The 15360-nt window shown below is 40.5% G+C and overlaps 1 protein-coding gene across 1 annotated transcript; it reads right to left on the bottom strand.

Moving 5' to 3' along the window:
• Positions 1 to 6956: 6956 nt before the first annotated feature.
• LOC311038156 (uncharacterized protein) lies at positions 6957 to 11565 on the bottom strand. The gene is made up of 4 exons (XM_084047517.1): positions 11391 to 11565; positions 9932 to 10012; positions 8776 to 9105; positions 6957 to 8603 (listed from the first exon to the last, which is right to left on the bottom strand). The coding sequence occupies exons 2-4, from the start codon at positions 9996 to 9998 to the stop codon at positions 8230 to 8232; spliced, it is 771 nt and encodes a 256-aa protein (XP_083903643.1). The 5' UTR covers positions 9999 to 10012; positions 11391 to 11565; the 3' UTR covers positions 6957 to 8229.
• Positions 11566 to 15360: the final 3795 nt, after the last annotated feature.

The raw sequence follows: 15360 nt of genomic DNA, 5'->3' as shown, positions 1-15360 counted from the left end.
TTTATTATTTATATTTATTAAAATAGAAATACCTCAAAATTGTGCTTAAGTACAGTACTTGAGTAAATGTACTTAGTTACTTTACACCACTGCTTTTATTGTTTACTCCTTTGAGACCAATGAGTCCTCCAAAGAATGCCTGGAAAAGTACAACTGTGTCTTAATCACTTTAACCCTGGCGTTTGGGCATGTCATTATAAGCAAAAATGTTGTGCCTTTGTGCACTTTTAGAGTTTTAGCTGCTATCCAGTACGTTTTTTGTCCTACCATAGGATTCAAATCCATGTGTCCTGCATGAGAGACGCTGAAACCCACTGAAACCCAAAACTGTTCTATGGAAGGCACTGTCCATCATGTGACACTGCAGAACCTTTTTGATTAAATTACATTTAGGATGCGTGAGAAAGAAAAACGTGTGGAAGAGATATTTTATCCTCTGTTTATGTTCAAGTTGGACAAAGCAACTTGAAGTATTGTGTTACTACAGTGTACGCCTCTGTCATTGTTGGAATGCTCCTCATCTGGAAAATGAAGCAAGACTAGTAGATTAGATTAGATCAGATTTTCTTTTGTCCTGGTAAGACTTACAGCTGTTTCCTCTGCCAAACCTGATTTGAACCCGGTTTCCTGCGCACGTTCTGACATTTTTATGATTGAGCTAATAGAGCCTGCTTGCTTGCTCAGGGGATACATTGAATTGAGGATCGTGTCAGATCCTGTGTCTAGGTCTAGACACGACCTGAGTATTAACATTCTCTACCATACTAATCTCTCAAGAACAGATTCTGCACTGCGTTGGAATCTGTCCTGAAGGTTCGTCAGAACGTGTACACACTGTGTGGGAGTGGGCGTGCCTTCAGATCAGGAAGCAGGCCACGCTTTACCCAATCAAATGTAGTGGGCGGGATTCACGTGTCCGTCGATCATTCCCTACTGGAAACTAACCGAAACTAATTTAACAATAGCGTCCGCGGAGCAGACAAAACCACGGAAAGATATTCACATTTGAACTTACTCTTTCATCATAGAAACAAGTGGGCTTATAACCAAAACGATCCATGTTCTCTGGGAGAAGTGGTGTTAGTGTTCCGTGTAGAAATATTGTTAGTGGGAATGAAAACGTAGTCGCACCACCCGGAAGTGGAGCGGTGAAGGTAGACTTAAACCCCGGTTTCCTTGCGCACATGTACTGCGTCGTCATTGTCCCAGAGTTAACTGACATAGTCACAAACAGCAGAGGTCGCTGTTTTTCCTTTGCAGTTAGCTCTGGGTTCCCAGATTGCTACCATACAGATTGGACAAAATTACTTTTTATTCATTAAAAAAAAGTTACATAGTGCCGCTTTAAGCTGAAGCTGTTGGATGGGTAAGAGTTCAAGAATGCTCTCTTAAACATAATCTCAAAACCTTTTCAGCCTTGATAATTTGCATGGATCAGTTAGTTCACGTCCATTACATTACAGACACACTATGTCATGGTGCATGTAAATATGCTATTATTGCTGCAGGATGCGTCGTACAGAAAAGTATATATCAGGCTTATGCCTAAGCCTGATTTAACCCATTAATACCGGGAAAGCATCTGTGTCATTTTAGATTTTAGCTATATATATATATATATATATATATATATATATATATAGCAACAAAGGTTTTTCACAGAAAACTCTTATAGGATTTAGAACAGTGGTTTAGAACAGTGTTTCTCAAAAATAGTAGATTTATAAGCTCACAGCACATCACTTCGTGCCACGCTGCGAGCGTGTACATCTGCTATTTTTGAAATAAAGTAAAAATATATTGAAACTGTTTGAAAAATGTTGCATCAATTTGCATTTTTTAACACAAATCTTCTCTTCTGGGGATCCCTGCCAAAGGAAAACCTTGTCAGACAAGGGGTCCGCGGCCAAATACATATCATTTTGGGGGTCCTTGGCACGAAGAAGTTTGAGAACAACTGATTTAGAAGGCATTTCTAGAATCGGCCTCAGGGTTAATGGGTTAAGGCTGTTGAAATGGTGTCACCACCATTAACTTAAACGTAATGTAGGTTAATAACAACACATGACTTTGTGGACGTCAGTTCTTTGAACAATTAGTCCAAAGCAAACTTCCATCTCCCATAACATTAGGTAACCGTCTATCTGTGCTTTACATAAATGAGCTGTTTGTTGACAGAACCCTTTCTTTATCTCTTCCCTCCATCCAGTCATCTCTCCATCAGTCAGCCAGTCTGTCTCTGCCATCTCCCTCTCTTCCATTCCATCTGTCTTTCGGCCAGGGTCAGGCCATCTCTTAGAGCGGTTTCAGACTATGGTTTCGGGTGCGCACTCCAGACCGCTCCGTTTCCGAGTGCGCTTGGCTGGCCAGCATTCACACTGGCCAAGTATCTAACGCGCCCGAATACGCTTGCATATATACCCCCGATCCTATAGGTGGCGGCATGCACATAGTGCTTCGCCAGTGGACACAGACGTCATCAACTATGCGACAATGTTTGTGCTGGTCGCGCATAAATATAGGGTGCCGCTGGGGAGAGAGTCCGGAGCGCAGGAGCGCACTGAGCGCACAGAAGTCAAGGCACAGACTGCTGTGTTGTTGACAGACAACGGATGCACGCTTATGAGAACAACACAAATAAAACCTGGTGAAACACTTGTGTGCATTAGCGCAAGATGAGGATACAGGAAACATTCAGTCTAAATGTCCAGTTTGCTAACCTTCACAACTACTACTACTTTTGTATTTGAAAGTTGAAACTTTACATTTCTCTAAATATTATAAACTTTCACGACAGCTTAAGTACAAAAATATATCATTTATGAAAAGGCAACTAGCCTATACAGTGAAGTCGGACTGAATGACTGAAACCTTGTATTGTGAATTGTACTTCCATGTAGCCTACTGTTTCTCATGTCTTACTAAATAAAGTAACGTCTTTTCTTTTTTTACTCTCTTTGTGCGGGGATTATCTGGCACATGTATGTATCTGTTATGAAAGAGAAATTGCATCATGTCCTTGGGAAACCATAAACCTACGTAGGCCTACATCTAAATGAGTTACCATATTTACTTACAAATTTCAAATTACAAAGCCTTATAAGCTATATATTTCTGGGATGCATAGTAGCTGAAACTCCACAAGATATCCACAAGATATATATATATATATATATATATATATTGTTGCTGTCATTATATGGCCATGACACGGCCTCTCTTTCTATCTCGCGCTCTCATTCTATTTCTGTATGTAATGTTTTATATAAATAAATGAAAATGTTTTATATATAAATATTGCGGGTTTTAGCGCATCATCCCGCGGGTTCATTTTATAATTTAATGATGAAATTAAACCGCGGGATCCGGCCATGGTTGAACCCCTGTGGATTGATCTGCGACGTCTTTTTGTTGACTGTTTTTGGCGAGTTTATATACCGTCACCTATTCCAAATAGCGGGCCACTTCCGTCAAACAGTACGCTTGCTTTCACACTGCAGCGTACCGTCTCCGAGGACGCATGATTCGGATCCGAGACTGCCTCCGGAGGTGGTTTCGGGAACGGAACGGGGATCCGTTTCGGGGAACGATACGCAACGTTCACACTACCACAACATCAGCCAAGTGGCCCAGGGTGCGCACCCGAAACCATAGTCTGAAACGGCCCTTACTCCCCCTCTCCCTCTCTCCCTCTCTCTGTCTGTCTGTCTGTCTGTCTGTCTGTCTGTCTCCTTACATCCCTCTCTTCTTCACCTGTCCCTCTGTTCTCCTGACCAGTGACCATCAGGCTGTCAGGGTGATAATGTAAACGTCTCTCAAACGAGATAACGGCCCACCGGGATAATTGGCCAGACACACACACACACACACACACACACACACACACACACACACACACACACACACACACACACACACACACACACACACACACACACACACACACACACACACACACACACACACACACACACACACACAGTTGCTATGGAGACCTGACCTGAAGCCCCCATCATAGCTGTGCGTGCGTGTGTGCGTGTGTGTGTGTGTGTGTGTGTGTGTGTGGACTTGCACTCCTACCCCCTGCTGTGTACTTTGGCCAGGTGTGTTCGGAAGAGGACGAGCAGTGATGTGTTGTGGTGATATAACAACACTTGAAAAGATGAGACCCATTTTTACCAAGGTAACAGAAACATCCCACGGCTTAAGACCCTAACCCTTTATTTTACTTGGATAAAAAAACGTGTTTTCAACACAGAACAAAGAAACCAAATAAGAATAATCAAAATTCACCAATATAAATATCATAAATATATGATTTTAACTACTATTATTTTTAGTGAGAGTGTTTTACACACCATGACAGTATCTAAATCATCATAGCTTAGAACAAAAACACAGTTTGCGGTCGATCCATAAAACATCTGTAAAAGGTATAATGTGTTCAGATTGCTCCCTCTTGTGGTAATCAGAGACAATTACACATTTAGAGACAAACGTCTGACTGAGACACAGTAATAACAATAATGCTCTGTTATTGGCACAATTCATATTTAAGTGAATCACAAAATCTTAGATACAGAACTGTGTAAAAAACAACATTTAAATGCAGTTTTTATTTATTTAAATGTTTAGAATTTTTATGAATGACATGATCACTGTTTAATGCATGTTATTTAGGCATTAAAGTGTTTGTTTTTGTAGCTGGTCAAGACCAAGAGACTCTAATGTTGCATACCACAAGCTTATGTATTGGAAGCAAAACTTTTTTTTTTTAACAGTATATAACTTATATAACAAATACAACATGGTTATGCCATACATGTATTCATAATCCAGTATAGTGTATACAGTATTGTCTGATGCAGTCACGTCATCATAGTTCTTAACGGCTTTTGACAGAATACTAACACAATCGCCAACTGTCTCAACCAACTCACTCAACTAAAAGCACATCAGGGAGAGAGGGGGGAGGTGGGGTGCTCCCTGTATTACCCCTCAAACTCAAGGTGACCCAAAACGCATACGTTAAACTGTAGCTGAGCATTACCCAAGGACAGTAAACTCATAATAACAATGTAATAACATGACAGTCTAAGAATGCACAAAGTGTGTGCACCAACGCATGCTGGGTCACGGGACATTACAGTACTGTATGTTGTGTATGTAGGCCTACATATTTTCCAGTTTGGTGGGTAATGGATATGTAAGATAATCAACTTCAGGTCATTCAGAAAGATAAAGATAATTTAAGTACGTAAAAGCTTTATAATGAATTTATGCATCTTTTTTAAGTATATGTAAAAGCTTTATAATAAATGTATGCATCTTTTTAACACATCTATTATCATTAATAACATTTAGTTATATGTGGATAAAGACTGTCTATGATGGTAGCTAAAAGCTTCAGGGGAAAAGGCCCAGATGTCTATGAATTGGGTTTTCATGAGTATAATATTGTATTTTCATTTAGCTGTGTGTGGAAATGTGTTTGTGTCTTTTTTTCTGTGTCTTTCCCTAAAGTGTCTGGGCGCATCCATCTGTGCTGAATGTGTGCCAAGGTGACCTACCGTTTACATCCCCAGTGGGCTCTGAGGACGGTACATTTTCACAGTCCTGTTTAAAGCACCCCCAACCCCACATCTCTCTCTCTAACAAACACACACACACAGAGGTGGAAATACTCACAGTTTTTACCTAAGCAAAATTATCAATACTCCAACGTATTGTTGCTGTTACAAGTAAAAGTCCGGTAATCAAAATTTACTTGGGTAAAAGAACAAAAGTATTGGTATCAAAAGTACTGAAAGTATCAAAAGTAGAAAGTACTCATTATGCATTATGCATTATATAACTTTTGGAAAATAGCTGATCGACAAGCTCACAATGTGTCGCGTCGCACCACCCCGGGCCCCATGGTGCCAATTTCACTGGACCATTAGCTGACTGTGCCTTGGTATTGAAAAGGCTCTCAAAATGTTGTATCTACAGGGGTGCAATGAAGCGCTAGACTATAGAGGTTTGGCCAGGGGTCAGAATATGTCTACAAAAAGCCTGTGAACACTTAGCAGGGAGAGACAGGAGTGTTCAATCTCAACATGAGAAAAACACAAGTGAATGACCTTCCCACTCTAGCGAGGACAAAACACAGTACAATTCCTGAGTGTTAAAGTAATTTAACTCTGAGAGTTACAGGTCCATTTGATTCCATTTCTGCACTCTCGGAATTAAATGAACATTGAAGATTTGCTAGTCACTCCCTGTCTAGCATCTGACTTACGAATACAAGGCTTTACATTTAATTGTCTGAGTTTTTTCATATTGTCAAGATCAAGGCGTTGTTCACCCTGCTGGGCTATTATCTGGCATTGTACATTTTAAATAGTGCTGTATTTGAGTGCCTCAAAATCATAATAAACTTTATTGGCACAGCACATGATTGTGCAACCGATTGCAACATTGCAGTTACAGGAATTGCGAGGAAAGGAGTGTCAAGGACCTGAGCTGAAGTTCAAATTCCATCTCTTCACATTTCCCTCTTCCCTGACTCAAATCCTTTCATATTATATACCACTTTCTGTCCGTTTCTTGAAGTCTGATGATAACACTTCTCTTCACTTCTGTCATCAAGCCTTAGCTTTATATTTTGAAACTCCCAACATGGTGGTCACAGGGACTGTTTCTGTTTCTGTTACTGTATCGTGCCATAGAACTGTACGTTTTTGGAATTAAAGCTCAATCTGTTGTCCTTGTATGTGTTTTTGCATAAAAGTGCAAACTCACAAAACCAAAACGAGATGCACTTTGTATTTTAGTACAGTATAAAGTACTACGCAGAAGTCCGCTGAATGATACCTCTGTACATTAGGATTCATAGTAACAGGTCGGCTATATTATGTTAATGATAAGATCAGACCAAATGACACTTATAAGAAACAGTGGTTTTATTTTATATCTACAACATACATTTTTACATATACAATTCACAATAACACTTGTGCATTAAAACAGTATTCAGCAGCACTCACTTATCACAAAAGCCCTCTGTGTGTGTGTGTGTGTGTGTGTGTGTGTGTGTGTGTGTGTGTGTGTGTGTGTGTGTGTGTGTGTGTGTGTGTGTGTGTGTGTGTGTGTGTGTGTGTGTGTGTGTGTGTGTGTGCGTGCGTGCGTGCGCACACCATGTAATTAGCAGAGGTGGCTAGCCTTACGTTTGTTTTTGTAATTAGATATGTTTGATGAAGACAGGATCCAAAAGTGCCTCCAATATTACAGTAGATTAGATACATTAAACTGTAGTATAAATTAAGAAATCAAGCCTGATTAATCAAGCCACAAATCTTCCTGAACAATTGATTTGGTCTCTTTGCTTAAAAAAATATCTAGAGTTCATCTTGGATGATATGGTATCTTCTGTGAAATGTTGGTACTTTGGTCTACGGGTTATGCTAGAGTATAGGTAGGAGACAAGAGTCACTGGAATGGTTTGAGCTCCTCTTCCAGAGAGCATGAATGCACTCAGCAAGTTCATGACAACCTGCCATGATTTTGAGATAACTTGTGTTCAAGTGGAAAGTGTGGCCCAAGGAGGAAAGGCCTTGAAGGCATTATTCCTTTCCTGATTGAGAGTCGAAGGGCAGGGGATGTAATTTGTTTGCTTTGTTAAATGTGAGCCTGGAAAGTCCCGTGATTAAGACAATGCAATATAGAGCTGAGAGAGAAAGTGTCAGTACTCAGCTATCTGACATTCATAGAGTTTTGCCTTACCATTCCAGTAATCTCTGCCAAACCATCTTTTTGGCCAGACATGAGTAGCCAAAATTTGACGTGTGTGTGTGTGTGTGTGTGTGTGTGTGTGTGTGTGTGTGTGTGTGTGTGTGTGTGTGTGTGTGTGTGTGTGTGTGTGTGTGTGTACGCACGCACGCACGCGCGTGTGTATGTGTGTTTCAACAAATTGAAACAATAGCAATTTACTCTCTCATCCACGATTCCCCATTGAAATAAGAAAACAAGATAAGCAGTTTTATACAGCACAATGATTATCTGCTCCAGTGTTATCACCTCATCAGACTGTCGTTTCCTTGTTCACTGCAGTATAGAAAAACAAACCTTTGGACCATACTCCATGGCTCACTTCAACACCAATAATTCATTACATCCTGCTTTATATAAAAAATAAACTCCCTAGGCATTGGTCTTATCGAAATTCACATTCACAATTAAGATATTTTTTTATTTCATCAGCAAAGTGGTTAGGAGAAGGATACCTATTAATATCCACAGAGGTGCCTGTACCCTGGCTTCATTTAAGACGTAAGCGGATACAGCCTGGTTCTGGCTCTGAACCAGGCTACTAGTGATGTACCTTCCCGTTATGTTGTTCCACAAGGAGCAGTTGTAGGGTTCCTCATAGTCTTTACCTTCTAGAGAACTTCTGATTGTCAACCATCCTCCTGCATTCACTTGTTTGGTGGTACTTGGCCTGTGAGAGTGTCCATGCAGCTGCCTGGAGCCTTTGAACCAGTGCACCTCTCCATCTGGGTGGACCCTATTGAAGGTGCAGGTGGGACCCACTGGAGTAACATCAGCATGCACCTGTCCACACTCTGTGGGCAAGATTATGAAAGAAGTATCACAATAAAAATGACGTTAACTGAGGTTTAGGGGATTTTTGGAGTAGCTGCTCCCATACCCCAACACCCACAGAATGGATCAAAGTGATGTATTGCTGTTATTTGTGAAGATTCTGTAGAAGCCATAATGGATGTGGATTCTGACCTTGTAAATCCACCACTGTGTATTTTTTGGGGGTCCCAAAATTGGAGTGTAGTTTGCACAGGTACTTTCCGCTCTCCATGGGCTGCACCTGCGTGAAAGTGAGAGAAAGCTGTTCCTGTGTATAGTTGCACCGGATCTCACTCAGTGCATGTTCGCTGTGTGTAGTGGTCTCTCCCTTCTCATCCACACTGCATAGGCGCTTTGTGCCCTGATACCAGATCAGTTCTTTGATTGAAAGTCCCTCTCGGGATGAGAAGATGTTGCAATGTAGGGTGACAGGTTGACCGCACTCTGCGGTTAGCACAGAACTCACATTTAGCCTCACCAACTCTGTAGAGAAAATATTTTTATTTGACATTAATCTTTTAATCTGCTAAAAATACATTTAGCTTCCTCTCTTGCACATATACAGTATATCACTGCCTCTATTGCACTATAATAAATATACTTTTATACACTTGGGCCCTATATTTGCTCCTTGTTGCCAGGCGCCACCTTGTGGTAAAGTGATCTCAAGCCTATCAAGTCCTTGGCATTTTGTCTGGAGGAAGCATATAGGTTTTTAACTAGAAACAAGGCGAGGAGAGAGATATGGCCTGTGTGGATAGCACAGTGAGCATATTTGATGACCGTCGATACTAAGTTTAGCTTGAATACTTTAGATAACTTTAGAAAATGATAGAACACAAAAAACTCAAGAGCTTATTTCCATTGTGGTCCTTTTGTGGTCCCTCTTTTACTAGTCTCTGGTTACTGGTCTAATGTGTATTAATGTACATTAAGGTAAATGGTTGCACTAAATCGGCAAGACAGACTTCAGCTCACTCTCCCAATAATTGAATGTTTCACTGTATGTTGATCGTCTGCCCAATCCGACTGAAGTTCCCTCTCATCTGCTCTCTGCCACTGTGGTTCAGAACTTTGTTATACATTGCATTAGCAAAGGTTTGCTACTCATTCTTCCTGTTGTTTTCATTCAGTTGGTTCTTATTCAATTCAGTTTGGTTATGAAAAATCTGAAAGTTTAATCTGATAAATATGACATTTAGAGATTACAACTTAAAAGAAAAACAGATCTGATCTGTTTTCACAATGAGTATTGTACATCCCTATAAAGTTTCAAGTTGGTCTACAAGTTTCAACAGGTCTTACTCACCTTGTGTGGTTACTGTGAAAGCACTCATGTAGAGGCAAAGTACAACATGTAGCATGCTCAACGCCATCTTCACCTTTGTTCCTTTATTGACACAATATTGAGCAGAAGAAGAATGAAAGTCAGTATATTCACCTGACTTACGAATACAAGGCTTTACATTTAATAGTCTGAGTGTTTTAATATTGTCACGATCAAGGTGTTGTTCACCCTGCTGAGCTATCATCTGTCATTGCACATTTTAAATAGTGCTGTGTTGGTCAAAGCTTTTGATATTTGAGTGCCTCAAAATCTTTACTCCCACTTTGTTTTAATATTTTTAGGTTTCAGACAGTGTCAGTAATTACAATAAAACAGTTAGATTTTGTTCAGATTTTTTCTAGATTTAACATTGACATCACCTCCTGAATCCATTGGACAACAGAAGGAGGTCTTTCTGCTTTCCAGTTATATAGTACGAGTCTCCGGACCAGAAATGAAGCAAATGCAATTGCACTTGTGCAACCGATTGCAACATTGCAGTTACAGGAATTGATAGGAAAGGAACACAGAACAAAGTAGCCTACAGATCAAACTATAAAAGTGCGCTCCTCAAAGCGCAGGTCTCCACCAGGCTGTCTGTCTACCCGGGCCTGCAAACTATGGAAGTCAGTCATAGCCAATTGGAATGGAATATGAAAAATCAGACTGATGCAGAGATAATGTGTACCGAGTTGCATTCATGATTTGTGCCATGTTGAGCTAAACGGGCCCCTCCTGCAATGTTCGAAAGCCAATCGTAGCCAATTGGAATGGAATCTGAATAATCGGACACATGAACAGAGATAATGCATACCGAGTAACGTGTATTTTTTTTTAAGCAAAACTTGTGTTTTGCAAAAATATGCAAAATGGCTTGCAAAGTTTCATGGCGATCGGTCCAACGGTGCCAGAGATTAGCTGTTCACAGACACATGGATGGACGGACACACGGACACATTCAAACATAATCTTTGGCCCTCCGCCATCTTCGGCCAGCCGGCCTGGCGGAGACAATAACAGGAAGGCATAGACAAATCAAATATACAAAGTTCAATATACATAAGGCGCATGATAAAAACGTTATTTTGCAATGATAGGTGGCACTATGGGAGGCAAAAATGCTTCTCATGCAGTTGGAAAACATATCCAGCATATCATCACTGTCGGGTAGAAAACTTGTACGTATGTCCAAAACTGTTACTGTTCAGGAAATGGAAAAAAGAACATGTGTTCCAATGGATCCAAAAAAAATATTATTCAGTACAAGCTCATTTTCATTGTTTCAGTATTTATAAAACCCACTGACATCACTTTCACTGTGTGAACATCTTTCAAAAATAGCGAAAATAGCCGAGCTTGTGAGCTTACGAGCTTGTAGATCAGCAAACAAAAGACTACAAGGTTTCTGCCCGATAGCAACGATATAAAAAGAGAGACTGACCTCTGGAAGTTTGCTCCTTTGCCTTCACTTCTGTCACTGATGTGGTTCCCTCAGATCCCACTTTTGTGTCTATTTCCTCATCCAGGCTTATTCTTCAAGGCGCCGTGGGTTAATCATTACACTCATGGAGGCTTGCATGAATAGTTGAGTTTATCTCTGTAGAGGGTGTGCCCCACTCTTGATATCTAAAGGCAAAGAAGTAAAGTGAAACTGATTGTGTATATATGAGAGAGAGAGAGAGAGAGAGAGAGAGAGAGAGAGAGAGAGAGAGAGAGAGAGAGAGAGAGAGAGAGAGAGAGAGAGAGAGAGAGAGAGAGAGAGAGAGAGAGAGAGAGAGAGAGAGAGAGAGAGAGAGAGAGAGGGTCAGAGTTGTGGCAAGAGGCACCCCCTTCTATTCAGTATTCAGAGAGGAGTGGAAGAGGATGTGTGGGTCTTTGGGGGATCCCAACTGGTGGGCCTTTTATCCAGCAGGGAGGGGGGGGGGGGGGGGGGGGTGACGTTAGAGAAAAACACAGCTAAAACGGTTCTGCTCAATATGAAACAGATGACGAGGTCAAAGCAGCACTGGTGTGGACTTCGATTGCTGGGGAAAGTAAGCCTGTGTTGCTTTTGCCGATCCCTCTGTTTCACATACAATGTACAAAAATGCTGCCATTGGTGGGGCCAGGAATTAATTAGTAGGTAGGCCTGGCACAATAGGTGGGTGGGGACAATGTGGGTGGGCACATGATTTAGCAGCACAATGATTTTGTATTGGTTGAGTAGATAATAGACAGGTTGTCATTATTATTTTTTTGGGGTGGGCACAAAAAACATGGGTGGTCCCAGGCCTACCTATGCCCACCCGTGGCAATGCCCCTGTAGCAAGCCACAATTATTAACAAGTTCAATCTGTCAATCTGGTATCTTAAATGAACATTCATAATCCACTCTTATTAAACCACCATGATTCTGAGCAACATCTACAATCCTTTGCACATATTACAAAGATAGTAGTGCAAATGAAAACCACATTGCTCACAATGGGCGTATTGCTGACAGCACTATCATCAGTAAATCATATAAATGAATGCGTTGTTTGTTCGTTTGCACAATAGATCTTCTCTATTAATACAGTATGTTGGATTCACGTTCATGTGTATTTTTTATCCCAGATATTTAACCACTTGAACCCTCAATACTTAGTACACTTGACCATTGGTTCAGTACTTGGTGTGCTCTTTTTCCCCTCTACGCCAAACCTCTCTGACAAAAATAGCAGATCTATAAGCTCACATTGAGTCGCGCTGCGAGCTTGTAGATCTGTTATCTTTGGTGAATGTTCCCCCCAGAATAGGGATGGAAGGTGGTTTATGTAAATTTGGCTACCTACAACCTACAGCACAGACAGAATATGGTTTCCAAAACATACGCCTATAAGAATACAAAGTTATCACACAGCTCTCAGAGGAAACTTATCTCACCGTGCTAGGTTCACCATTTTTGCCATACCAGTTCAATGACAACGTTAGAATCTGAATCTGAATCTTTTTTATTATTTGTATACTCACATACATAAAGAATATTGTAGCGGCTAAAGTGGGGAAGTCCATTTCCCAGCATGCACTGATGCGCTAAAGACTGTGTTATTGTTATTTTTTGTGTTATTATTTGGATATGGGAATGCGTTTTGGGACTTTATGGGTCATTTTGTGTCATGGTGTTATTTGGTCATTTCTGTTATACAGTGTGTAATGAAATTTGGTGTAACACCATGACCCTGCATGTCTGTTCCTTTGGCCAATCCCTCTCCCCTTTTGTCATTGTTTTGAAGGTGCTGGTGTGGACATTCTTGTGGTGTTGCCATAATAAAGAGCAAATACTTTAGACAGCCACTCATGGCTCTTCTTCCAAACGACCAGACTCCCTGTCATAAATAACGTTCCCCCTCAGCCACTTGCAGTACAAGGTAATCAAACAATCCTAAAGGCATCATAAAAAGACAAAATCTAAAACACAACATAAACATTTAAAATTGTAATATGTATGAGGTGGATTTCATTTAAAGGTTAGGCCTATATATCTACAAAAAGGAATCTAATTGTGTTAATTATGTTTTAGGACTGTACTTTGTAGAAAGCAACTTGGGGCGTCAGAGCAATTTTATCGTCAACATGGCTTTCTGGATAGACTTTTTTTTAGATGGCTAATAGTCATATAGAAGGACAAATAATCAAAGAGCAAAGAAGGGTTTGTTTGTTATTTAGACATACAGGTACGAGCAGCGGTACAACCATTTAGAAAGTAAAATCTGTGCTTCCATATCTTTTCAATATTCCTCGAATCACGGCCCTACAGCTCAGTCTCTTTGGCTCTCTGTCACTCTCTTTCTTGCTCTCTCTCTCTCTGTGTTTTTGTCTGTCTCTCTCAAATTTCAATTCAATTCAATTCAATTCAAAGGGGCTTTATTGGCATAAGAAAACATACGTTTACATTGCCAAAGCAAAAGTGTGATCCTTCCTCTCTGTTTGGGGATTTCTCACTTGCAATTCTTCGATCCACCACTTTCTCCCACCAGTGCCACCACAGTTCCCCCCCACCCTTTCTCTTTTGTGTCTCTTTGTTTGTTTAATTAGGTCACAGATTGTCCGATGGTGCGGACACTGAATACAGAGGCAGTCACAGGAGCTCAGTTCTGGACCACTGCTTCCTCCTGGTCTCTCACTCACATACACAAACACACACACACACACGCATGCACGCACGCGTGCACGCACGTGCACACGCGCACACAAGCACACACATAACCAGTTTCACTTTTATTTCTCTGCCTTTAGATATCAAGAGTGGTGCACACCCTCAGAGATAAACTCAACTATTCATGCCTTTGAAGTTAGCAGTTTGAGCAGTTTATTTAATGAACGATGAGTACTTTTCTATTGTCAGCTACTATGGGGAGAAAAAGTCAATTCCCACACTCAAATCTCACCTCTTTATTGTTTTTTTTCTTTCTCTAAAGGTTGACATTTTGGTCACTGCTTGAACCTTTTTCAAGACCTTGTCTTGTCAAATTCTTGTGAACGAAATGTGTGTGTGTGTGACCTATCTTTCATCAATAAATCAATACAGAGGTGAAAAGTGTGTGCATGGCCGGAACTGACTTTTTGCGTCGACAATACGCACGCCGAGTTTGAAGTCGGTCACAGTCCCAAATATGGGCATTCCCCTATATGGCCATAGCGGCCGAGTTTGAAGTATATCGGTCGGACGCATTTACAGTAGAATTTAATACAGTCTGTAATTTGTAGGTGGGCTTGTATTTTTGACATGAATATGAAAACAATAATACTTTACAGGCATAAGTGTATGCTTGGTAACCATACAACTTATTTTTGGTATATAAATTATTATTAATATTTTTTTGGGGGGGAAATAAATTAATGGAAAATATCGTTTTGACCCATGGGTCTGACATCAGAACTTTGGTACCTAATGTTCTCTTTTGGAGATTAGTCAGGTAAACTGTTGTCTTTCCTGGACATCACCTGTTTCTGATTAATCCATATTTCCACATAGAAAATGAATCTAGAAACTGTCTGATTTAGTGGTTGACACAAATGCTTACACAGTATGATTTCAGTAGGTTTCATTTGCACCTGCGGTTAGTGTGCTTACTCAGCATATCAGGGAACATGCAGGCTTTCAATTATGATAAAAAGGATAAAATGTGTCCAAATTGAAGTGGTGAGGCTTTTAGTAATAACAGTGCTGTGTTATCATCTTCTACTGAATCTGAGCCATTGAGCTGCAAGTATAAAAGCAGTATGTGTTTTTAATAATCTGGTTTAACTATTGAAATGCATTATTGCTCCACTAAAGTTCAGCACACCCTCATTGAGATTCAGAGAATCTATACGCTATGCTTGCACTTACTAATGCAGTACCATAGAAGTCAACAGAACTGTATGCTAAAGACATAGTTAGTTATCAA

This window comes from Gymnoscopelus microlampas, assembly GCF_963454915.1.
Source record: "Gymnoscopelus microlampas genome assembly, chromosome: 2".
Classification (NCBI taxonomy): Eukaryota; Metazoa; Chordata; class Actinopteri; order Myctophiformes; family Myctophidae; genus Gymnoscopelus; species Gymnoscopelus microlampas.
The sequence above is the reverse complement of the archived record's forward strand: the minus strand, read 5'-3'. Positions and strand labels throughout refer to the sequence as shown.

Excerpts from the sequence above, each read along its gene's own strand:
- LOC311038156 (XM_084047517.1), bottom strand. The coding sequence starts at position 9,998 with ATGGCGTTGAGCATGCTACATGTTGTACTTTGCCTCTACATGAGTGCT. Across the intron at positions 9,106-9,931 it reads TTTCACAGTAACCACACAAG|AGTTGGTGAGGCTAAATGTG; the intron begins GTGAGTAAGACC and ends TTTTCTCTACAG. Across the intron at positions 8,604-8,775 it reads CACAGTGGTGGATTTACAAG|AGTGTGGACAGGTGCATGCT; the intron begins GTCAGAATCCAC and ends TCTTGCCCACAG.